General features: G+C 50.1%; 3 protein-coding genes across 5 annotated transcripts; all 3 read right to left on the bottom strand.

The window, feature by feature from the left end:
* Positions 1-2,888: 2,888 nt before the first annotated feature.
* On the bottom strand, positions 2,889-5,462 carry HOXB5 (homeobox B5; the record flags this gene model as incomplete). Its single annotated transcript, XM_082331984.1, has 2 exons — positions 2,889-3,983; positions 4,913-5,462. 2 exons carry the CDS (start codon positions 5,460-5,462, stop codon positions 3,736-3,738), a joined length of 798 nt encoding a protein of 265 aa, XP_082188110.1. The 3' UTR covers positions 2,889-3,735.
* A 2,076-nt stretch (positions 5,463-7,538) lies between these two features.
* On the bottom strand, positions 7,539-17,803 carry HOXB6 (homeobox B6). 3 transcript variants are annotated; one of them, XM_082331772.1, is made up of 3 exons: positions 10,060-11,080; positions 8,492-8,753; positions 7,539-7,619 (listed from the first exon to the last, which is right to left on the bottom strand). In XM_082331772.1, exons 1-2 carry the CDS (start codon positions 10,466-10,468, stop codon positions 8,494-8,496), a joined length of 669 nt encoding a protein of 222 aa, XP_082187898.1. In that variant the 5' UTR covers positions 10,469-11,080; the 3' UTR covers positions 7,539-7,619; positions 8,492-8,493. The 3 variants fall into 3 exon arrangements, with proteins under 3 accessions (XP_082187898.1, XP_082187897.1, XP_082187896.1); XM_082331771.1 differs by lacking the exon at positions 7,539-7,619 and adding an exon at positions 17,381-17,803 and having other exon boundaries at positions 7,683-8,753; positions 10,060-10,646; XM_082331770.1 differs by lacking the exon at positions 7,539-7,619 and having other exon boundaries at positions 7,683-8,753.
* A 2,135-nt stretch (positions 17,804-19,938) lies between these two features.
* Positions 19,939-24,498, bottom strand: HOXB7 (homeobox B7). Its single transcript, XM_082331827.1, has 2 exons — positions 23,722-24,498; positions 19,939-20,862 (listed from the first exon to the last, which is right to left on the bottom strand). The coding sequence occupies exons 1-2, from the start codon at positions 24,119-24,121 to the stop codon at positions 20,609-20,611; spliced, it is 654 nt and encodes a 217-aa protein (XP_082187953.1). The 5' UTR covers positions 24,122-24,498; the 3' UTR covers positions 19,939-20,608.
* Between the last annotated feature and the right edge of the window lie 172 nt (positions 24,499-24,670).

The following is a 24,670-nucleotide window of genomic DNA, read 5'->3' as shown; positions in this document are numbered from 1 at the left end:
GCACCGGCCACCCTCTGACTGCTCAGGGAGAAGCCAGGAGTTCAAATGATGATAGCAAAGATATTAGGAGACACATGGAGCAGGACAGGAAAAACAGCCCAAGGAAGGAAAAGCAATCTCCAAAGTGTGCTAAAGGGGGACATTCTGCTTTGTGTAAAAGAGACGGACATGTGTCCACCAAATGTTGTCTTACCGTAAAAAGGAGGGGGGGAAAAAAGAAGCGTGTGACTGCTCCAAATTCTAGAAACCCCCCCACCCCCCAGTACGTCCGCTTTGAACTTTTTTTTTTTTTTTTTAAATTTTTTAAGGAGCGAGGGGGGGGGAATAGATGTGAGTTGCTTCAGGTGTGGACCAAGTGTCCCCCCCACCTCTGCTGCAGATGTGGCCACTTGGCTTTCCAAAAAAAGCAACCTCTCCAGGGTTCCCCCCCCCCCCCCCTATTTTGCTCTGTTTTGCTCCATTTTGCTCTTTTTTGCGCTTTCTGCGCGGGCGCGGAGCCGGAGCCCCCGGCCGGGGCCACCTGCCCACCCCAGCCCGCAGCCGGGCCCGCAGCCCCCGCCGCAGCCCCCGCCCCGGCCCCGGCCGCCTCCGCTCCCCGGCCCCGCACACTTGTTTATTTTCCCAAAGAAAAAGGCTGCTGCCTGCCTTTGCCAGCCCGATGGCACCCGTAGAGGGGGAGAAGGAAATCTGTGAGATATCGGTTTGGAGGGTCCGTATGCGAACTGCAGCCCCTCTGATTATTTTTCTGTAGCACTTCAAGACAGGCTGGAGACATAACAGCGGTCATTCAGTGTCTCCATATGGCAGAAACGAACTACGGAAATAGGAGGACACTCGGTCGTATTATTGGGAAAAAAAACACTAAACCCAAAAGGAAAAAAAATAAAGGGGGGGGGGGGAAGAAAAAAAAGCCCTGGGTGGAAAAAAAAACGGTCCCTACACAGGCCGAAAAGGGGGAAAAAAAAAAAAAAAAGTCCACACGTTTCTTTGGTAAGCAGGTGAAAATAAGTAAAATCGGAAGGTGTTAACAACCTGAAGAGCACGGAGAGAAAACAGCTAATTGAAATGCAAAGGCAGGGGCCAGATTTGTGGCTACTTGCGAGCAGCACAAACCACCCCGAATCACCCCCAGCAAGCGAGCGATCGCCCTGTTACTTGGCGAAGGACAAAACCAAACTTTGTCTGAAGTACAGCTGTCCCCCGGCAGAGACAGGATGGAGTTTGCCTTGCGACGGTAATGAATCTTTACAGCTTTTTCTATTTCCCCCGCTTCCACAAAGTTTACTTGCGGGCCTCGAAGCTGTGATGGAAATGTAATGCAATTCCAGCTCTCGGGAGGGTAAGAATTAGGACCTTCTAAAAGTGAGAAATAAAGCTCTGAAAGAGAGACAGACCCTCTTTCCTCCCCGCTCAGCCTTTAGCCATATCAACCCTTTAAAATAGTTTAAGCAGATAATATTTCAGAAGAACTTACTTTCAGGACTCCAGTCTATTGGCTCCCTGGACTGAAAACTGGACCCGCAAAACATGTTCCCTGCAATTGCAACGTTTATCTCATCTGGAAAAGTGCTCACCCATTGCTGCCCCTTACAAGCCAAACCAAGCAGTTAAAGTGTCACTTAACATTCTAGAGAATGTGAAATATATTGTACATTGTCAACTCCCCAAAACCATAAAACTAACTTTATGGACCTCACGTGACTTTTGAGAGCCAGTGAGGGGTATCTGTCTGAGGTCTGGGCGATTTTTACGATCTAACTTCTAGATAAAACCCTATCCATTTGACATCTAAATGTCATACCCACTTTTGGTATAGTTTGCTATTGGTAAAAAAAAAAAAAAAAAAAAAAAAGGAAAAAAAAAAATCAAGGGAAGGCGAGCAAATGGTTTGGGATCTGACAGTCCACTTCACATCCCTCTCAAAATCACTTAAGAAGTACCTAAACAGTGGGAGATTAAGTTTGGTAAGTTTTAAGCTCCAACTTTACTTGCTACGAACAAAAAGCCTAAGCTGTATTGTAGAGATGTCAGTGGCGCTTTGCCAAACCGAGCGACTTTAAAGCGGAGTATCTCGTGCCTTGTTAGATTCCCTAGGTAGCGAAATGGCAACATTTGCCATCTTTGATGATGTTAAATTGTCTGCAGCCGAAGTGGCTCGGGGTAGCGAGTGTCAGTAGTTGCAGAGCTGTGAGCTGGTATTTACATGTTGAGCCAGGGAGCAGGGGGTGAGAGCAGTAAGCGCCAGAAACCGAGGAGGAGAGGCAGCGGAGAGAGTACAGCCTAGCACGGAAATGTCTTGTGTATATACATGTTGTATATCTATATATAAAATAAATATATCTCGACAAACACACCGGAGCTGTAGTTCTCTAGCACCCAGTTTTACGTGGACATAGATGCGGCGATAAATACCTCTCGCTTTTAAATCGTGCGTGCGGATGGCTGTATCTGACCATTCCTGAAGTGCACGTAAACCCGCCGGGGCAGCGTTTATACCGTCTTATTGCGACGCGAAGGGCTTGAAACCGGTTTTATCTGCTACGGGGGGCTGCGCTGGTTCGGGGGAGACGCGAGCGGGGCGGTGCGGAGGGTCGCGCTCGGGTCCCGTGCGGTGCCAGAGGGGGATTTGCTGGGAAGAGTTGTCGAGGGGGATTTGCTGGGAATAGTTGGTGTTCCCGAGCTGCCGAGGAGCTGCCCAGGGGAGGCTGCAGCTCTGCCGAGAGCGCCCAGCCCGGCTCAGCCCCATGCCAGCCCCTCTCCGGCTTTAGCGTGTGCTGCGAGTCCCGGAGGCTGCGGATAAAGCGCGACTGGGAGCCGTTGTGAATAGGAGAAACGTTTATTTGACTTCAAGTAAAGCTACAAACAAATACAAAAAGCTTATTGGCAAAGTACTAACAGGCAGCTAGACATGACAGATGCCATTTTTACACATAACATTGCATTCACTCTGCCCACTACGAACCGTCTATTAGTCACATCAGAAATATTTCTAGTATTTACAAACATTAGAGCACTCTATCGTTGGTCCGATTTTATACATTTTTTTTAATAGTGAAGTTTACCCACGTCTAAGAGTACGTCTCGGAATTAGCCTGGGACTAGAAATCCTGGCCTGAAGTTTGAACTAAAACACAGACTGGACAATTTTAAGACAGAAAGATACAAGAGCCTTTTCTTTTTTTCTTTTTTTTTTTTTTTTTTCCTTTTTTTTTTTTACATTTTTGTTTGGTTTTTTAGATTTTTTTTTTTTCTGCGACTGTAGTGCAGGAACCCCCGATTTTAGCTTAGGCAGAGAAGAACTCACCCAAAAGCAGTAAACTCAGGAAAGGGGGGGAAAAAAAAGCAACAAATAAACAATCTTATCTGTTCTCAATTTATAAATAAGTTATAACATTTAAAGGGCTCACATAAAACATGCTAGCTTTCCAGAAAGCATCAAGAGAGCACGGACACATACATTTATAAGAACAACAAGAGCATGAGGAGCATCTGGAAATAAAATTTAATTAAAAAAAAAAAAAAAAAAAAAGGAAAAAAACCCCCAACAGAACACGACATGAACTCAGTCCTGGGATAACGGTACCATACGCGTTGTTTTAGAATATCAACCACATGCCGAAAAGAAGGTGCCTCACTGTACAGTACTCCGAAACTAAGATCTGCGGCGCTTTATTTATTTATTTACGTATTTCTTTCTCGTCTCCTCTTCTTTCCTGGATATTCCTCCTCTAGAATTTATGGCTGAAAGGCGCTGCCCGCCGAGGCTAAGCTCATGCTTTTCAGTTTATTATCCTTCTTCCATTTCATCCTCCTGTTCTGGAACCAGATTTTGATCTGGCGCTCGGAGAGGCAGAGAGCGTGAGCGATCTCTATTCTCCTCCTGCGGGTGAGATATCTATTGAAGTGGAATTCCTTTTCCAACTCCAGGGTCTGGTAGCGAGTGTACGCTGTCCTCGCCCTCTTACCGTCTGGTCCAGTCATGTCTGAATAACACGGACAACAGCGGGGTTGGGGTTTTGGCTTTCTGCTAGCATTTTTGTTATCCTTAAGGCTATTTTATTTGGTTTTTTTTTTTTTTTTTTTTAATACCGAGGTAAAATATTCGCCGCCTTCGAGCAGCTAGGAAAGCTGCTTATTCCCCAAATAACAGCCCCCCCCCCCCTTTCTCGCACACCCCCAGACACGTGTAAAACCCCCCACCCTTGGCCCCTCCAGAACCGACATTCGCGACTCAATATTCATAATTTAACTGGAGAAGCGAGATCTTGAAATCTCCCTTTTTCGCCTCTGCCCGGGTGTTTCTGGCTCTGTTTGCAGGGGCATCTGGTTTAACGCTGCTTTCTTTTCTCCAGGAGAAAAGCGGGGCGGGGGGGGGGGGGGGGTCGCTATTCCCCGTGTTTCTCCTCGCAATTTTGGTTTTGTCAAGAGCAGATTGTCAAGACTACACCCAGCAAAATAAGAGTAGGAAAGGGCTGAGAGACCCATCTGTGCATATAATGCCATTTTAATGGTCAATTCTTTCCTTTCCTCTCCTCTCCCCCCCCCCCCCCCCAGGAACAACCCCTTCCCCCAATTTTTAAATTGCCTTCTCCCACCGTCCACGTAGAGCTAAGAGCTTGAAATAAGCGCCCATTTCGCGGCAAGGATAGCGAAACTAAAATAAAATCGCCCCCCCTCCAGGCGCCAGAGGCAGCTTTAGAGCAGCGATCAGAGCAAGAAATACAAAAGCAATAAATAGCTGCGTTTCTGATCAAAGCGCCTCCACCGAATAAAGGGAAGGAGAGGAAAAAAGGGAGCGGGGTGGGGGGGGTGGGGAGGGAAAAGGGGGGGAAAAAACACAAGAGAAAAAGAGAGGGGGGGGCGCGAAAATAAACAACAACAACGACAACGACGGAAAAAGAAGTAGCTGTACCATGGCTAATGTGAAGTTTCCTCATCCAAGGGAATATCTGAGGTGCCTGCCCTTCTGTTGCTGCGGTGGAGGTTGCGATGGGCTCTGCCTGCGCTCGGGGGATGCTGCTGCTTATTGGAGTGCCCTCGTCGGCTCCCGAGGACGCGCTGGTCTCGTCTAGTTCTGTGAAATTTGTGTTGGTGGTGCTGGCAGAAGTAGCTTGGTCGGAGGGGGACGGGGCGGGTTTGCCTCCATGGCTCTCGCTGTTGGAGCAGGGAAGGGAGTCGGGAGAAGATAAGGAGCAGCTAGACGCCTGTCTAAACCTGCTCTCCTGAGCTGGAGAAGGGAAACCGCGGGAGCTCTCCCCCACAGCCCCAAAGTGACTAGAGGAGGCTGAGCGGTTGATGCTAAGGTCCATCCCATTGTAGTTGTAGCCATAAGAGCTGGAATGCATGGTGCTTGAATCTCTGTAAGAACCGTTCATGGAACTGCTGGTCCCATAATTTAGTAACTGATAGTCGGGGCCATTTGGGTAGCGCCCTGAGAACGAGTTTACAAAGTAAGAGCTCATTTGGGTTATTTTGGAGGGCTTGATTTGTGGCTCGTGGTCGTTATAACCCTGTGCTTGACGATTTATGATGTATTAATGAATTATAGCAATGCACTGTACTTCGTTTTTGCTATGTATGCGGCCAAATATGGGGGGAGGGTGTGGGTGCGTTTGGGAATCACGTGCTTTTGTTGACCAGTCGTAAATTCTCACTGATGACCTCAAGAGGTAATTCATGCTCTATGGTTACAAATAATGACGATCGCGGAGCCGTTTTAGGCCCAAGTCGGCGCGCGGCGCCCCGAATCCCCGCGCGCGCGGCGCCCCCCACCTTGGCGGAGCGCGCCACCTGCCGGCCGCGCGGGGGCACGCAGGGCGCGGGGGGGGCCGCACCCCCAAACCCGGCCCCGCCGCTCCGCACCCCCCCCCCCCCCTTTATCGCCCTTTTCCTTCCCCAAAACCAAGGCGGAGAGGAAAGGGGGGGGGGGACACGGGGACCCTGCGGCGGCTCGCGCGTCCGCGCTCCCCGCGTGGGTCCCCTCGCCCGGCTCCTTTGCGTTATTAAACTCTTAATTTCTTCCTTTCTAAGGGCGGCGGGGCAGTCGGAGAGGCGGCGAGGGATGAGGTGCCGGGTCGCCGGGAGGCCGGGCGGTCTTCTCGCTTAATGTCTGAAGGGGGGGGCCGAGGCGAGGCTGCCGGGGGGAGCGGGGCTGCTCGCGGTTATTTCGCGTGTTATTGTCCGAAAAGTGAAGCTCGGCCGCCCGCTGAGCGCGGAGCGCTGCGCTCGCACCTTAATTCTGGAGGGGGGAGGGAGAAAAAAAAAAAAGGGGGGGGGGGTGGGGGAGAGAAATAAAAGCAAAGAAGGAAAGTCCAGGCGGTGGAACCGGTTGCCAACGTTGGTTTTAGGATGTTCTTGTTCCTGAGCGTTTCACGTCCTCTTTGAACACAGCATTGTGCTACGTTGTTTTTCCTTTCCATTTGCTAACCTGCAAGGAATATTGGGGAGCAAAAGCACTCTGAAAGTGGTAAAAACGTCGTGAAAGAGCTGTGCTTTGTTAAGCATTACTTTCTTTTTTTTTTTCCTCTTCTTCTTCTCTTTTCTCTCTCTTTTTTTTTTTTCTTTCCAAGGCAGTTTAGGAATTTCATATGCTTGTCTGCAACTCATTGGAAATTATGCGCCATATTGAAAGTGACATATAATTATAATAATTACGGGCAATGAAAAGCGTGGCAATAATAGTAAATGTCCTACAGCTGTGAAGCTTCTGCATGAATTGATTTTAAAAGTGACTGACATTAAACCAGCTTGTGGCATGGGGGAATGCATTCATACATAGGTATTCCTTGTGGGTAGAGGGGAAAGGGGACGGAGGCAGGAGATACTGTTACACCGCGTTTTCCCCCTGAGAAGCAGCAGAAAACGGTATCCGAAATAGGCTGGGCTGGTCGCCTGCTTCCAGTCCTAAATCCCCAGCAGAAAAAGCACTTCCTTTCGTTTAATTCCCAAACCCAGGAAAAGTTTGCTATTTGCATGCACGAGATTCCTCTTTGGTACGGAGCAGAAACCTTCCCCATCCCATCCCGAGCAAAGCCAGCCTCTCGAAAGGAGCCATTGAAAACGCTTTCAAGCGAAAATAAAAATCTACTCTTTTAAAAGAGCTCAGCAGACTTAGTTTAGATTTTTTTCCACTTCTTTCCCCCCCCTGAAACGGAGGCTCTATTCCCGGAGCTGAGAAGCTCCTCGTTTCGCAGGGCAAATTCCCTTGAAATCTGGACTTTTTTGCAATACACTTCACTTTGATTTGGGGATATGAAGTAGGGGACCAGATGTTTGAAAGATGCTAGGCAAATGTTAGGTATCTTTGGTAGATAAATGAGAGCATATTTTTGCCTGTTTCCTTGATTTATTATGTATATGGAGAGCGTTTCGTCATAACTCTTTGTACTGTAACAATAAAAAAAAGAGCGATACTAAAGCAGAATGTCAGCGAGGAAATACTATTGGTGAAAGGTCTTCCATTTCAGATTAGACAAAAAGAGGGAAAACCAGATTTATCTCTCCACTGTAACTTCCGCGGGCTCGGAGCTGCTTGTCCTTGCAGATTAGGAGACAGTGTCATACAGAGAGAAGCAAGGCTTCCTTTACAACTCTCTGCTCCTTAAGAATGGCAAGTTCCCCTGGAAAAGGGAAAGATAATAATAATAATAATAATGACAGGGTGGTGTGCGTGAGCTCGAAGACTTTGTTTTTATTAGAGAATTCCATGTTCATACCTAAGACAGACTTCAAACACAACACGTACAAAAATTAATAAAATATAACTTTTTTTCTGGTGGTGGTGTTGCTTTTGCATCCTTTTAGGTAGTACTCGTTCTTTCAGTAGATTTTCCTTTTAAAAAACAAAACAAAACAAAACAAAACCCAAAAAACTAATTACAAAGACCCCAGGGCTTGATTAATTTACCAAAGGAGAAAAAAAAAAAAAAAAAAAGAAAAATGAACAAAAAACCCTATGTCAACCGTGCATGAAACATTTTTACAAAATTAAGACAATAAACACCCCAAATGACATATATTGCAGCACTTCCATTAAATACAAGAGTTAGCAGATTACTAACAGTGACACCAAGGGTAGAAACACGGGTAGGAGTCCTTTTTTTTTTTGTCTTTTCTCTTTCCCTTTCTTTTCCTCCTTCTCTCTCTCTCTTCACTTTTTTATTATTATTATTATTTCATTTCGGGGGGTGGAGTGGGAGGGGAGGGAGGTCTAGGAAAGGGAAAAAAAAATTAAAAAACGCAACTAGAAGCCTGATTTTTTTTTTTTTTCTTTTTTTTTTTTTCTGGACACGACAGCTCACTGGGAACACGAGTCCATGGCATTGGTGGCCCAAACTTTCTAGCTGTTGCCGCCGCTGCAGAGGGCTTGTCCCACCAATGTGCAGGTTTTCCCTGTCCTCGCAGCCAGCCCACACCCCCCTCATCCTCTCGGCTCTCACACACACTCACTCACTCCCTCTCTATTTTTTGTTGTGTGTGCTTTAAATAATACTTTCACTCCGCCGTTTTCTCCTCCTCCTCCTCCGCGCTCAGTTGCGAGGAGTTGAGCAATTTATTCTCTTTTTTCCACTTCATCCTGCGGTTCTGGAACCAGATTTTGATCTGCCGCTCCGTCAGGCAGAGGGAATGGGCGATCTCGATCCGCCGGCGCCGGGTCAGGTAGCGGTTGAAGTGAAATTCCTTCTCCAGCTCCAGCGTCTGGTAGCGGGTGTAGGTCTGGCGGCCTCTGCGGCCGCTGGGCCCGAAGGAGGAACCTGTGACACCCGCAAAAAAAAATAGGGAAAAAATAGGAAAAAAATAGGAAAAAAATAGGGGGGGGGGGGAAGGGGGGGAAATGGGGAAAAAAAGGGGGGAAAAAAAAGAGAAGGGAGGAAAAAGAGGGGAAAGCCCTGAGGTTTAGTGGAGCCGCGGAGATGCTGGATAATCCGCGGGGATGCTACGCCCCGCACCGCGGCTGCGTGCGGAGGGGTGCGTGCCCGCTCCCCTGCCCTCCGCAGGCTTTGGCCGACCCCCAAATCAGCCCGGGGGCGGTGGAGCCCCTCCGTGCGCGCAGGGGGGCTCCGCCGCCGGGCCGCACCCGCGGAGGATCCGCAGCCGCGCTGCAGGCAGCAGGGCAGAAGGGTTAATGCTGAACTTGCCAGACTGCAGGCAGGGCTGGGGAGACAGGGCGAGATCTATCTTATTCCGGGATGAAAAATCGCAAGGTGTTCTCCCCCCCGCCCGCCCTCGCTATTTTCCACACTACCGGCAACTGTAATAGATCTGAGCATTTAAGCAATAATGAAGTGAATCGATCTGCCCAAACTCTACATTAAAGAGGACACAACACTTTATGTCCCTGCGCTAATGGACATCAATTTGGAACTTAAAAGGCAACAAATGCATCTAAACATGGGAAGGAGGGTGGTGAGCCTCTATTATTTTTCTCCCCCCCCCCCCTTTTTTTTTTCCTGATTGAGGAAACAGCACTTAAAGAAGTCATATATCACCGGGGGGAAAAAAATTCTCCCCGGGCAGACTTTTCATTATGTGCGAGTTTCATTAAAAATGTAGCCCTCTCCTTTCAAATATTTAAACGCTTTTATATTATTTAACTCCAGAGCGGGTAGCCAGCGAGAGAGGGAGCTGCGTGGGGGTGCGGGTCCGTGCGTGTGTAAAGTCATCCAGATCTGATTTAGAAAAGATATCTCCCTGTGCGTGTGGGGGAAAGACAGAGACAAATCGGTGTAGCTGAGTGACACGCAAACTGGAATGTGCAAAAAAAAAAAAAAAAAAAGGGGGGGGGGGATGGAGAAATACTGTATTGGGGTTTAGATGCGGGGCAAACTTTTTAGCTGGGGGGGTGCTGGGAGAAAATACTTCAGCGGCGTGAAGTTTTGGTGCGTGTCAGGAGCAAGTTGGAGCCTCTCGTGTCGCCCAACTTCCCCGCTGGAAGTTTGGGCTCTAAAGTGAACCTTATCCCTGCTTCCCTCGCTCGCTCGCTCTCTCTCTCTGGCGGTAACAAATAAGAAAGGGGGGGAGGAGATTGATGTATTTATTTCTGTAAAAGAGTAAACTCACTATTGCAAGAGTTCATCCGCTGCATCCAGGGGTAAACCGGGGCGGAACACTTGTGCTCCTCGCTCTCTCCGAACACAGTTTTGCTCTGCGCGCAGTCCGACTTGCGCGGCTCGGGGGCGAAGGGCACCTCGTCCAGGCTGGGGGGGCCGCAGGCAGGGTCCTTCTCCCTGAAAAACCCGCCGGCCCCATAGTCACAGGCGGAGCTGCGGCTGTAGGCTCCGTTGCTTTGCTGGTAGTAAGGAGAGGAGGTATAGCCCTTCTCCTGGACGCCCGTGGCTCCATAGGTGGTGGGGTAGTGCCTCAAAGGATCCGCATAGCCCGAGGGATATAGCGGGATCTGTCCCAGGAAGGGCTCCTGCCCCGCCGCCAGACTCACCGGGAAGGTCGAGTTGACAAAATAAGAACTCATTGGAAGGAGCCTGCCGTCCTTTCCCGGCTTTATGATTTGTTGTGTTTTATAGTCCAAGTGGTTTAGCTATTAGTAGTATATCGGAGATTGGGTTTTAGCTGAAGGGAGATGGCGTGGTGCCAGCGAGGGACACAAGGAAATACAACCATCTGATCATGGGCTGACCAATAGCAGGCGCCTGAGGTTGCAAAATAGCACCCATGAGGAGCTGAGATTGCACCAGGGACCCCAAGAACAAACCATCCACCCCCTTTTCCTTCCCTTTTAAACAACAGAAATGCACCCCCTTAACCAAATATATAATATCTGCCGAAAGAAACATTCCCGGCGCGCTCGGAGCTTCATAAATAAATAACGGCGGCCCCCCCGCCCCCGGCGCCCGGCGCGGGGGTGTGCGAGAGCCCGGCTGCGCGGCCGGCCGCCTGCGCGCCGATGTGTAGTTACACACAGCTAACGTACACAAACGCCGGCTGTAAGGGGAGGGGGGGGGGGGGAGTTAATTATTCGCATTCGGAAAACTTTAAGCCCTGGTGTTTGTAAATCGTCCTGAAATGGCCGGGTACTTTACTGCAGTTAAAGAAGACAAAACAAAAAGGGGAAAAAAAAAAAAAAGTTTGGTGTGTGTCTGTGTGTGAACTTTGCAAGAGGAGATCCCGCCGGGTTGGTTAACTTAGGTTTGCTATAGGAGAAGAAATCGGTTTTGACAACTTATTTCGGTTCATGATTATCTAATTACCATAGATTAGCATTCCCTGTTCAGAGAAGCTGCGCTCGCTTGAACCAAACCTTCGCTGTTCACAGATCGCATCTTTTTCCTTTTTTTTTTTTTTTTTTCTTTCCCCTCTGCAAAAGCTTCGTATTCGGGAGATAAATGGAAAATCGAAGTATTTCCTTTATAACCCTTGCTAAATCCCGATCTCCTCCGGAGGCCGGTACCGCATTGTGCCCTCTTGCGTTTTTTTGTTAATACCAAATCTATGCCCGACCTTTTATGGCTAAAAGGAAGCCTTGGGTTACGGTCCAAAGCTGAGTTTATTGATTGTTACCGATCGAGATTTTTCCCCTTTTTTTAGGAGAGGAAAGCCGGCGGTGTGCTGGGGCTGCTGCCCGGGAGGGGCGCGGAGACCCCGCCGCTTTGCATCCCCCGCTTTGAGCCAGTCCCCACTGCAAAATACCTATTTTTGCAGAGTTAAAAGGCTGGAAGGGATAATTCCGAAAGTCTCGAGCAATTCCCGGTCACCCTCAAAGCTGCACTTTGCTCTGGGCTTTGCCTCTCGGCTTTGCCCGGGTTTCCTCGCCAGGGATGTGCTCTGCTCTACCTGGTGCATCCCCCCTCAGATCCCGGCTTGCTCAAGGTAGAGTTGGATCTCTGACCGCCGCCTTCCCTTTTTTTCCAATGGGAAAATCAGAGCGATCTCACAGGGAAAAAAAAAAAAAAATCAAACCACAACTAAATTAAACCCAGGACTGTCCCCCCGATCATTCGCGTTTTATCAAGGATTTGTTTCCTGTCCGAATTTGTAGCCATCTGTCTGTCGGGTCTTATATGCAGTGAAACGACACGCCTTATAATACACACTCCCCTCTTCTTGAGTCTGTGAATGTGTGTGCTACAAATCTAGAATTACATATATTACATGGTGACTGTAGCGCTGCCAATGCGGCTCTCTCTGACGGAGCTTTAAGTATCTACGAAACCGGTATCTTATTACGAGCTAATTTATTTTAAACATCATGTTTACAGCAGCAAAGCCAAGATTGTTTCATGCCACGGCTGCAATGAACATTTCGACTGAAACGTAATCCTTATAATTCAAGGAAATAACATGCAAAGGAAGTAGTTTTCCATCCTCCACCCCCTCTCTGACTGATATCTCTTATATTTGTTCTTGCAGAGTTTCCCTTTGTGTATGGAATGGACCCAAACTTACGTAGATCTGCTTTATGGGTATGCAAGGATAAAAAAAAAAAAAAAAAAAAAAAAAAAGTGAGATTGAAAGGGAACGGTGATTAGAGAAGAAAAAAAAACCCAAACCCAAACCGGGATGGGATGAGAGCCTGAAGTTAACTGCTTTGCAGGAACGACCAGCTCACCCAGTTGATTAGAGTTACACAATATTTGTTGCTCTGCAAACCCAGCGCTTATCTGGCATGATCAGCTCCGCAGGCAGATTTTGGGCTAAGAAATGGGATGTCCTGATAATTCGATGCGTGAGTACCTCTGCTGAAAATGTTTGCTCTAATGCTTTCTCTCACTTCTCGTGATTGCTCTGCAAATAAATCCCTGGAAATTGTTTGGGGAAAAAAAAAAAAATCCCCCTCCCCCAAGTTTTGCCGGGGTAAAATGCCGCTCAGCCTAGCACCTTCGTGGCTAAACCAGGCTTTTTGCGCAGTTTGACAGTCGACATTTTAAAAGAGAATAAAAATGCACTAATCGAAGCTGGCCGCTTGCTAATTGCTTATTGCTGACACCTTAGACGCGCTATAGATAAGAAATAATACCTCTCGCCTCGTAGGAGGATGCCCCTATAGCTGGTTATTCGGGGGAGGAAAAGAAAAGAAGAAAACTTGGTTCCCAAGGTGAAAAAAACCCCCAACGCCTGTCATAGTTTTCATCTTCCGCAGGGTCAGGCCCGCGGTCTAATTGATTTGCCACCTATAATACATGTAAATACGAGCAGAGGTCTTAAACCGCACTAAATCTCAGAGAACCGAACGTTTAGCACAGAGGTGGTTTCCATTCCCACTTCATCGGCTTTAGAAACAAAAATTAAATTATAAAAAAAAAAAAAAAATTAGAACGGTGCCTTATTAGCGTAGCTGTTTAACAGAGGCTCGCCCCGCTGAAGTCCGAAGGTAAATCCGAGCCCGATTTTGCGAATACGTTTTCTTTGGACGCCGCCAGCCGCAGCCCGGCCGGGAGGGAGGCAGGCACGGAGCCACGGCGGCCGCAGGAGCGAGCTCGTCCAGCAGCCCCTCCGGCGGCCCCGGCCGCAGGGCACCGCTGGGCACATCTGCCCCCGGGCTTTGGCCTCGGCTCCTCAAACCCAGGCGAAGGAGGAGGCGATAAAGCCATTTCGCTGCGCCGGGAAGCCGGCTTTCCCCTCCTGACAGACATCACTCAGCTGGCAGGGGATAAATACAGATAAAGAGAAGTATTTACAGTATGTACAACCCCAGCTCCCTGCCCAGGAAAGTCCCACTTTTTGTCGCTTTGCTTTTCTGGCCAGCAAACGCCAAGCCCACCAAGCAGAGCCAGGCAGATAGATGAGGGGATTAAAACAACACCCAAATATTTCGAAAGGCAAACAGAACAGAGCATTGCTTGTGTGAAAGCTAAACCCGCTAAGAACTTGGTAGAAAGTTCAGTGCAGTTGGTTCCAATAAAAAATGAAACTCTCTTTTTTTCATGCGGAGCTGGAATTCCCGATCCTTCTGAAGTGAGAACACAGCGGGGGTTTCCCTACCGAGGGACTTATTGCAGCCATAAAGTCAAGCCAACACCACGAAAACACTTGAAATAACCCCTTGTTCCTGGAGTCAGACACAGAGAGCCATTGGCAGCAGAGCAGCCTGCCCTGGGCTCTCCTGCAGCCCCACCAGCACAGCGGGAAAAAGCCCCGGCAGAGCCCCGCCGGGCTGCGGGGTTGGGGTGCTGGGGGGCTGGGGGGCTGGGGTGCTGGGGTGCTGGGGTCCTGGGGGGCTGGGGAGCTGAACACAGCCCTCCCCGAAGGTGGAAAAAAATACCCGCTCTCCCCGCATAACCGCCTGAAACTTAATTTCCAGCCATTTAAGTTTAATTTACCTGACTTCCCGTGCAGTGCATAATAACCTTGTTAATGGGATCTTTGAAAAGAAGCAATAATAATCTACCATTGTTCCATTAAAGAGTGCAGCTAATTATTAACAAAAAAAGGGGGGAGGGGGGAGGAGGGGAGGGCAGAGGGGGAGAGGGACACGGGGGGAGTCCAAATGCGTCCAGACCGAGGTATTTCCGCGAAAGCAAGCCCTGGGAAGGGGAGAGGAGGGCTGCTGGTCAAATAATATTGGGAAAGCAGGGAGAAGGCGAGGGAAAGGCGAGACGGATCACGAAATGCGGAAAGCGAGCGCTGGGGGTGTTGGGAATTACAGCACGGAACAAGTTAATCACGGCTGTTGCTGGTCAAAAGAGAGAAACTTTTTTTTTTTTCTCCCCTCCCTTTATTTTTTTTGAACATAGTCCCTGGGCATCTCACTTTCTTCGAGAAAATGTCCCTAGCCCAGACGTAAACAGTTGCCAGGAAACTGCGTGGTCGAAGGAGAAAACGAGAGGGGAAAGCGAGAGGGAGGGAGGGAGGGAGAGAAACCTTTTAAAATAACAGACACGCATTGTCCCTTCAAAGCCTACAGTAACTTAAAAGTGATTCGTCGTCTGCCTTTACTCCCCGCTCCTTCCCCAGCAACCACCTCAGCTCTGTGCACACGACTGGACGTAGCTTCTCCAGCCCCCTCCGAGGTGCCCACGCCAAGCGAGAAACCCCCGCAGGCTCCTCTGCCCCTCAGGACGAGCCGAACCCCCCTCGCCTCGCACGTCATTACTGCATTGCGTCCTCCAACGTCTCCGCTCGTGTTCGCGCTCAGCAGCCCCCCGGCCACCTTTCACCCCCCCCCCCGCCTACAGACAGAGATGCCAGCCTTTACGCGGGGCTGCGCCTATAGGTTTTGCACGCCCGTGGCGCGGAACGGAGGTGCAGCGGAGCGGCGTAGGCTGCGGGATGTATAGGTCAGCACGCGCACATGGCACGTCCGTAGCTCCCATGTGAGGGCACACATATGTGCGAAAGCACCCTATAGGTGTATATTCAGTCGCTTTAGGGCTAGGCGTATAGCTAAAAGCACATCCGCCGCCCGCAGCGCACGGCAGGGCAGCAGGCCGCAGGGGCGAAGCGGAGCCGGGGGGGCTGCGGTCCGGCCGGGGAGCGGGGAGGGCGGCCGGGGCAGGGCCCCCCCGCCGGGGCACCGGCAGCGGGGAGCCCCCCGGGAGCCGCCGCCCGCCGCCGCCGACGGTAGATGGCAGCAGACGGCGGGGAATGGGCGAGCCCGGGGCCGCACCGGGGCCGGGCGGCGGGGGCTGCCCGCACCCGGGGCCGCTCGGCTTTATTTCTGAAATAAATAAGCGAGGGAAGGTGCCGGGAGCGGAGCCCCGCCGGGAGCAGCGCGGACCCCCCCCCCCTCCGCCCCCGGGGGTGCGGGGAGCTTCCCCGCTCATCCCACGCCGGACCGGGCTGAAATGGTTAAAAAGACCTGCCCGCACCGAGGTGCGTGCTTTCCACAAGTGGTTGCCCACGCAGGATGGGGAAGAATCGGCGTAAAAGCGTTTTGGAGCAAGGTTTCTAAATTAAATTATTTTTTATATTTTTTTTTTCTTACAAAGAGCAAAAAAACCCAACCAACCGAGCGCGGAGAGACTTAGGGAAAAGGGAGAACAGGCGTTTGAACCGGCATTAGGGTTTTTTTTCCCCGTGATTTATGAAAAATGTAACAGGTTCGGGAAGAAATAGCTTTTAAAAATGACTTTCTGTTTATTATTTCCACCGCTTGCGATCATTTACTCTTGTCCACACAATATTCAGGCACAGTCGGTTTAGGCGAGATAAATCGTCACGTCATAAAATGGTTTATGCTTAAGTAATGAATCTCTTCTTACTCAATCTCGCTTCGCATACACAGGCTCTTACATTATCTTATTTAAAAACCACCTCGTAACAGTAGCAATTAGTACTATATTTCAACCCCTCCCCCCTGGAAATCTTGGAAAAAACCCCGACATTTAAAATGACGGGAGTCTCCGGACAAATATTTTCCTGAACCCGAAGGCAAGCGTTAGGGAAGCGGGGAGGGAGCTTTGCACGGAGCCCGGGGTGGAAGCAGCGGCACACGGCGGGGCTGGCACCCACGCCGGGATTCCGGCCGGGAAAGCCGTAAAGCCCCGTTAACACTGCAGAACGCAATTAAATACAAGGAGGTTTATGGCACCGCAACGTCAGCTTCATTTGGGAGTTTCGGGAGGGGGAAAAAAAAAAATACAATGAGAGCGCTGCGCTCTGGGTTGGCTTCATTCTTATTATCTTTTTTTTTTTTTTCTCTCTTTTCTTTTTTTTGTTCCCCCCCCCTTTTTTTTTTTTAAACTAATTTCCAGAACCTTATTTCCGAGGACTGCCGCGAACTGCCCTCTCCGAAGAAACCACCCACATCATAATGACCCTGGAGAGCAACGCAAAACCCAACTGGCTTCCACACAAACTTCGCCAAATTACTGGGCTCGCCTGAAGACAGGCAAACTGGCAAGAGATTCTGCGAGGGGGGAAAAAATAAAACACGACAACTACCCACAACGGGTTTGGTATTTTTTTAAAGGCAGTCTCTAAAAGCCTCCGTCACCGAGCTACTGCAAAATCCTTCATTCCAAGTCTACTATCTCCAGGTGACCTTACAGGCTTTATTTTTCCTTCTTATTCCGTTATTTTATTTTTCTTTCACCTTCTTATTTCCTTTCTTATTTTCCTCCCCTGTTTCCTTCTCGCTCTCTTTCTTTCTTGCTTTCTTACATTTTTCTATTTTCCTTCTCTCTTTCTTTCTTTCCTCCTCTCAATTTCTTTCTTTACCTTTTTTCCATTCTCCTTTCTCTCCCCTTCCTCTCTCCTTCTCACCTTTACGCTACACTTTTTCGGGGAAATTGTCACTTCAACAGATTTCCACCACCCCTGATTTCTTCCAGTGTCTCCTTCTTCATCACCCCACCCTTTTCTTTCTCTTCCCCTCCCCGGGTAGAGGGGAGAGGGAGATGGGGAATGGAACAGAAAAGGCAGCTTGACAAATGCATTTTCTCAAAGAAAAAAATTAAATTAAGAGAAACAGATATTATTCCCTTACCTTTTGACGTCCATTTCTGTGGTATAAGTAAAATATATAGGGAGAGAGAGACAGCGTTTGCTTATCTGGTAGCTGACAAATATTGTCCCAACCTGATAGCCGTCGATTGCCTCTCTGACTTGTGAGAGCTTCTTGCATTTCTGTCATTTGCATAGAAAATGGAGTAACTTCCCTCTTTGAAAAATGATAGCCTCCACTCGGTCCAGAATCTCCTCTGCCCCTCCATTACTACTGAGATTCCAAATCAGCAGGCAAATTAACAGAGGAATTAAAAAAAAAAAAAAAAAATTAAAAAAAATCGTATAACTCTCTTGCTATGTGTGTGTGCGGAGGTGGGTGTCTGGGTGTGCGGGTGGATGTGTGTATAGGCGTCCCCCCTCCCCTCTCCCCTGTTTTAGCCCTATCGAGCTTATACACAAAAGTAAAAAAATGTAAAGAGGCGAGAGCCCTATAGAGGACACTGATCCGACCCAAGGTGCAGCGGACAGAAGAATGGTGCAATATAACCACATGGGAAATAATAAAAAGTTCATGTTCACGGTTAGCAGTCCACATGACCGGCTCTGGCCAATCCCAGAACCCAGCCACTCATAAAGTTCTATCACAAAGTTGTAAATTTTCATAAAACAACAAGGAATTTATTGCATTTCTTCATGACCGGTTTAACAGCAGTCTTTTTCTTAGCCGCCATCTTTTTTTTAAACAAAAATAAAAGAATATGAAAGCGGGTTCAGGGATTTTTCCCCCCCCTCCTTGGTTGCAAGCGGGGGGGGGTTGGAGAGAAATAATCGAATAACGCCTCGCACGTTAGGCTCCGGACAATAACGGCCCCCCCGGAATAAAGAGCTTGGGGTTGGGGTTGGCTTTTAAATGGGGAAAGGCACAGTAAAACAGTGGGGTTCGGGTGGGATTTTTGATGTCTTTTTTTGACGCAATCGGGATCCTTTCTGCTGAAAGGGGCAATCAGCAGATTTCGGGGGGGGGGGGGAAGAGGCAAATAGAGGCAAATAAAGGCAATAAAAGCCTGGCCGGGGTGCCCATGCCCCGGGCAGAGCCGAGCCGGCGGGGTTCGTGCCTGCGGGGCCCCCCACGGCCAGACCCCCCCGGGGAGCCGCCGGGACCCGCCCGGGGCCCCCCGCGGCCCCGCTATAGCGCGGGTTGGGGGGGGGGGGATGCTCCGGCAAGGTGGGTCACCCCGCCGCTAAACCGCTGCCCTGCCTTCAGCGCATTAAAGCCTCGGTGTGCCTCGCTTTGCCTTTTTTTTTCCTGGAATTCTCCTCAATTCCTGCTTGCCCCCCGACCGCAGAGGTCCGTGCCAGGGGGGCAACCAGCCGGGCCACTGCGGTCCAGCAGCGGGGGGGGAAATTTCTGGAACCGCTGCTTTTTTTTTTTTTTTTTTCTTCCCCTCCATCCCCGCTATGCACAGAGCGCTCCCGCAAGGAGATTGCACCAAGGGGGTAACCAAGGAAAAAGGAAGATTTCCCTCTATTTTCCCTTCCCTTCAAGTGGGAATTTCAGTCTGCAAAAGCCGTAAGAGCTGCTGCCTTTAATAACGGCCTTCCCATAATTAATCCATACCGCAAATCTGTGTTAGGGACGTGGGCGCGCAGATGCTTGACGTGGCACCTTATTTTCGCTAAAACCTGCCGAAGGATGCGCTGCGCTTAGGACGCGCGGTCCTCCAGGGCGGTGGGTGGGGAACCAGCAGCGAGCCGGAGAGGGAAGGAAGGGGGGAAGGTGGAGAGCTGCCATCGCAAGTCCTTCCAAAGCCGGCCCGATTTTTTTATTTTTTTTTTTCCCCCTTCTCCCTGTGCATCTTGCGCAACGCATTTGTGGAGTAAATTACGTGGAGCCTCCGCGGGAGGAATCCGCGGTTTTACGGCGCAGGCTGGCAATGTAAATAAACAGGCAGGGGCGGGGGGGCGGCGGAGGATGCTCCCCCGCGCAAGTGCCTAAATTTCCTCGCCTTTTGTTTTGCATTGTTGATTTTTTCCTGCGTTTAATTGCTTTAATTTATTTTATGCGTGCTTTGATGCTAAACATTATTTGGTGCTAATGAAAGAGTTCCAGTCCGCGGTGAAGTAATTGAAGGGCGGAGGGAGAATCTTAAAAAAAATATATACTAAAGGCACGGCAAAATAGATTGGTTTTCTGCAAATTAGTTACAAGAAGAAGGGAATTAAAAGAAGGGGCGGAAAGACTATTTGGGCTGTTTCTGGCTTCTTTGGGTTCCCCCTTTATGCTCTTACCTACTTCAGCAATAGCCCCAGCGCAATCGCAGAGGGGGAGAGAGGAGAGCGGCCCGCATTTCGGGAGCCCCGAAGAGCAATGATGTCTTAGTGCCTTCCCCAAAGCTACTACAAGGTACTAAAATTTTGGAAGGAGTTGCCTAAAAAAAGAGAGAGGTGCAGGATGATAGGTCGGGGCATGTGTTCATCTAAAAGGATCTTTTAGTATATTTATTTTACATGAGAGAAAGCAATTCCAAAAGCCCGTGTGTTATTTTTAAAAGGGGAAGGAACCCAACGCGATGGTAGGTTACTGGAGATTTCCTTTTTATTTCGAAGAATAATAATCACAGACAAGGGGGGAAAAAAAAAATAGCAACGCGTCGCCATTAAATAATTTGCTACTTTGATATACAACATTTTACGTAGCACAATATTAATTCCTCTTCTTTTTTTTTTCGTAGAGACTTGAACAAGGAAGAAATCCAGGTAAAAATATACACAGACAAAAGAGCATAGCAAGGAGAAAAGAACGACAGAGGTTACAGGGAGAAGGCGTGATAATCATTCATATTATGTACAGGACTATATATGCTAAGTATAATTTGCATTCAGAGCTTCAGGTCACATTTTCTAAATTAAAGGTGCTAAACACGACCACGTTACTTCATACCAAAAAGTACACAGCGAAGTACAAACGGAGATTTACAAATTACTTGTACTATAGGAAGACTCACATAGAAAAATGTGTCTATTCTGACTCTAAAGCCACATTTAATAGGTAGATAGTCATTCTATTGTACAAAAAAAAAAAAAAGACTTTAATATAGGTAGTATTTTTTTCAGTGTCAGGAAACACAATGTATCATTCCTAGGGTTTTTAATTATTTATGCACTTATCATTTATCTATTTTAATATATAGTCTTTTTTCCGTGTGTTTTCCCCCCCTTTTCTTCTCGCGTGGGTTTCCACGTTTCCTCCATCCACCTCTCGCCCCTTTCATTCCTCCTCCTCGTCCTCCGCGTCTGGTTTTTCCTGGCTGTTGGAGCCGGAGCAGGCAGTTTTATTTTCTTTTTTCCACTTCATGCGCCTGTTCTGGAACCAGATTTTGATCTGTCTCTCCGTGAGACACAGGGCGTGGGCGATCTCGATGCGTCTCCTCCTCGTCAGGTAGCGGTTGTAGTGGAACTCCTTCTCCAGCTCCAGGGTCTGGTACCTGGTGTAGGTCTGGCGGCCGCGTTTTCTGTCGGTGCCTGGGAAAGAAATGCAGATTTTAGATCAGCTGGGGGGTTAGGGGAGATGTTTTGGGGCTGCTGCTTTGGTTTGCTCTCTTGCTTTTGTCTTTGGGTGCAGCCCAGCGAGCGCCCATCCACCGCAGTCCCACGGGGGGACAAAATCCTCGGAGGAACCGTGCAACCTGGGACAGCCCTTCGTTTTATTTGCAAGATCAACTCATTCTGCTCGAGGCTTTCCCCACCTCGCCCTCCCTGTTCTCAGCCCCCCAACCACCCCAGCTTTAATTTCCCTTCATCCAGGAAAAGCGAGCAGTGCTTTTTTTGTTTGTGTGTGCCTGTGCGCGTCTCCGAGCGCACAACCAACTTCAGAAAGTTTCCTGCCCTCCTAGCAGGGCTCAGACTCTGAGCTCCAGCTTTAATTTTTATTTAGACACCAGAAATTTCGGATGGTTGGGGAACAAATACAGAAATGCAGTCAAGCGAGAGCGGGAGAGGCATCTGCTACCTACACAAATCCAACTATTTGTCCTCTCTTAAAGCTGTCATCAGGGCGCCTGCTTGGAAGGTGTGTGATGGGCTTCGTTATTTCAAGGGGGTGTTTTGGGCACAGCAGTGGCTTCTGGGGCTGACAGGGGGGCTGCTCCCCCCGGCTGCGCTTCTGGGGGTGTCCGCACATGAGCAGGGCCTCAGCCCTCACCCCAGGCTCCCCCCACCCTCCCGCTGCCTGCGAGCGGGCTTGGGGAAGGGCCCAGCTCCGCCGTCTCCCTTCCACCCGGTATTTCCTGCAGTCCGCTTGGAAATAGTTCTACAATATGGTGTTTGTGATCCTGACTCTATTTTCTGTGTAAATGCTATGTATATCTGTAGTGTAATGTGTTCTTTCCCAGAGTGGTGGGGATGGCGAACAGCAGCCCTCGGCCTCTCCTCCGCACATTCCACCGGACTCCTCTTCTTCCCTTTTTTTACCCCCCCCCCCTTTCTTTTTAAAAGAAGAAAAGATCCAGTCATTAAAAGGAGAAAAAAAAGAAGCAAAATAGCCAGGCTAGCTGTAAAGTAAAAATGTGCAGGTCGTGGAATGTGGGTTGTAAAATCCGCTGAGGGGAGAGCCATAAACTGCTGCTGAATAGGGATGACAACTCTATCTCTGCTCGCTGATGAAATTCCACAAGCGCGATCGCACAGTGGGCATGGGGCACGGGGGGGCGGCAGGGGGGACCCCGCTTTTACGACCGAGGTCGGCTTTTTCTGGGTTTAGGCTCAGCAGATCCCAGAGTATCCAGGGTTTTTTTGAGCGCAGGACCCGTGTCCCTGCTTGCAGACCATCTCTAATGTTGATCCTCGCAGCGTCGCAGGCTAAAAAGGGGGCGAGTGGGGGGGCTTCTTAAATCTAAAGTCAGATAAAAGCAGAGGTGAAGTGTTTACGACCAGAAATATTTGGTCTTTGATAAATCAACTGTAAAAGTGAATGAATTATGGAGCAGGTAATGGAAAGAACTGACCACCAAATAAGTGTGAGGGTAACTCCTGCCTTTATAAGCCGCTATGCGTTGGCTGCTCCGCTGTTTTCTTTTTCCTCTGCTTGGCAGGGAGGCTGGCCCGCACTCCCCTCGCCCCCAGGGTTACTCACAGGACCCTGCCCGAGTCCCCGGCCGCGGAGGGAGGCTGGCTCGCAGGGATGCTCTCCCGTTGCAGCCTGGCACGGCAGAGCCGAAGCCGGGGCGGCTGGAAAACCGGCTCCCGCCTTCCCCTCCGCTCCCAGCCGGGACGGCAGAGCCTTTCTCCCCCCTTCTCAGGATTACACGGGTGTAAACACCACCACGCGTGCACACGGACTCCGGCCGGGCTGCTCCGAGCCGGGGGAGCCGGGCCCGGAGCGCCCAGGCCGGCCGCGGTGCGCTCGGTGCGGCCGGGCCCGGGGGGAGCCGGGAGGCGCCGGCCCCGCTCCGGCGCGGGGGGGGGATATTTATTAAGGGTTAATTGACATTAATGCCCCGGGACGGGGCGCCGCGGTGACTGAAGGCAGCGGGGCCGCCCGGCGTTCGACGGCTTTGGGGGTGGGAGGCGTGCGCGGGGGCCGCGTCCCGGGGACCCCCACCCCCCGGGGACCCCACCCCCCCGGCAGCGCCACGCCGAGCACCCCGCGGCCCCCAGGGAGCCTCCCCCCGCCTGCGGAGCGCACCCCACCCCTCCGCCGTGATGGGTTTTTCGGGAGGTGACACAGATAAACCTGCTCCCCCCTGTATCCATCCGTCCATCCACCCACCCGTCCGTCCATCCATCCGTCCATCCATCCGGATTCCGGCCGGAGTGTCACCGTTTTGAGAGCGGGGCTTTTAATTGCCCCGGGAATGATGTGTTGCTGTTTCTGATGGCAACACGCTACGCTTAATGGCAGTGTCTGGGACATTGTGGTGAGGGGCTGGCAAATGAAGGTTTTGCAGTCTAACAGAAAACAAACCAGGCTTGCAAGCACCTCCCATAAATAGTTTCTTTCGGAATCTATATCTATATCTGCATGGGGGTAGCACTATCTCCATCCTGTAGATGCAGGAGAAGAAGGGGCTGGCCATTATTTCCGCAGCTCTGTCTGTCCCTTCTAAGACAAACTGCCTTTTGCATGGCACATACACAGCCCCAGCAACACCAATAAATATTTAAAGCTAAAAGGATGGCTTTATGGCGGGGGGTGGGGGTGGGTTCGCTCTCTCCCTCTCTCTTTTGAAGATGCGTTTTCGGTGAAACGTCATGAAAGGAGTTGGGGACAATTCCCCCCTCCCCTCCCCCTCCGCCGCCCCCCGCGCACGCCAGCAAATAATTTACACTCCCCCAGCCCCCTCCCCACCCCGGGCTCCTTTCTTTAGGGAGGCTGGGGCTTACCTGTGCTCCTCATCCAGGGGTAGATACGGAAGTTACTGTCGCTTTGCAAATCTGAGTCCCTCTGGTCCGTTTTGCTGCAGTTCTGCTTGGAAGCATCTCCCGGGCACATCATGGAGAGATTTTGCTCAAAAGGGGAACAGTGCATGTTGAAGGAGCCGGGCTCCAGGCCGTAACCGGAGGAATACATGCTGGGGGGCTGGGGGTGCACGGCGCTGGCACTGGAGTAGAGCCCGGGCATGGAGGCGGCGAAGGGAGGCGTGGATCCGGCCCCATACCCCGCTCGCTGGGTGTTGGAGGCGAAAGCGCAAGAAGTTTGCTCGGGAAAGACTCCGGATGGGAAAACCGAACTTGCGGCTTGATATTTAGAAAATAAAGCATTCGCATAATACAATGAACTCATAATTTGGCCGGGTGATTTGTAGGTCGGGACGTTTTAGTGTCGGTTTTACGAGGTACCGTGATATATTACGGAATTAGAGTCCAGATTTACACCAAAAAGGAGCCCTTTTTCCTCCCGGCCCATGTGACGCGCGGGCACGTGGCTCCGGCGGCGCCAATCGCCGCCCGCTCCCTCCTCGGGGGCAAAAAATTGTAGTGCTGCTGGATTTATAAAATATGATAAATAATTGATGCGATATAAAACCCTCCAAGATCTATGCTGGAAGGGGTGAAATTGTGCTGGAGTCGATAAGCAACCTGTAATCAGTTTTCAGCTCAGACCGAGGGAGAAAGAGAAAAGGGGGGGGGGGGGTAAAAGCACGTTGCTGATAAACCAGCGTCTCCCTCTCGGTCTCTCTCTGCTGGAGGAAAAGGAAGGGAGCTCTATTTATCCCTTTATTGATCCCGTCTAAAATTCCCCCCTTCGCACCATTTCCCCGGCTCCGAGGTACTTTTTCACAAGACTGTACAGAATTCCCTCCCCTCCCCCCTTGACCCTCTCCCCCTCCCC

The sequence above is a fragment of the Platalea leucorodia genome (assembly GCF_965183815.1).
Source record: "Platalea leucorodia genome assembly, chromosome: 22".
Classification (NCBI taxonomy): domain Eukaryota; kingdom Metazoa; phylum Chordata; class Aves; order Pelecaniformes; family Threskiornithidae; genus Platalea; species Platalea leucorodia.
The sequence above is the reverse complement of the archived record's forward strand: the minus strand, read 5'-3'. Positions and strand labels throughout refer to the sequence as shown.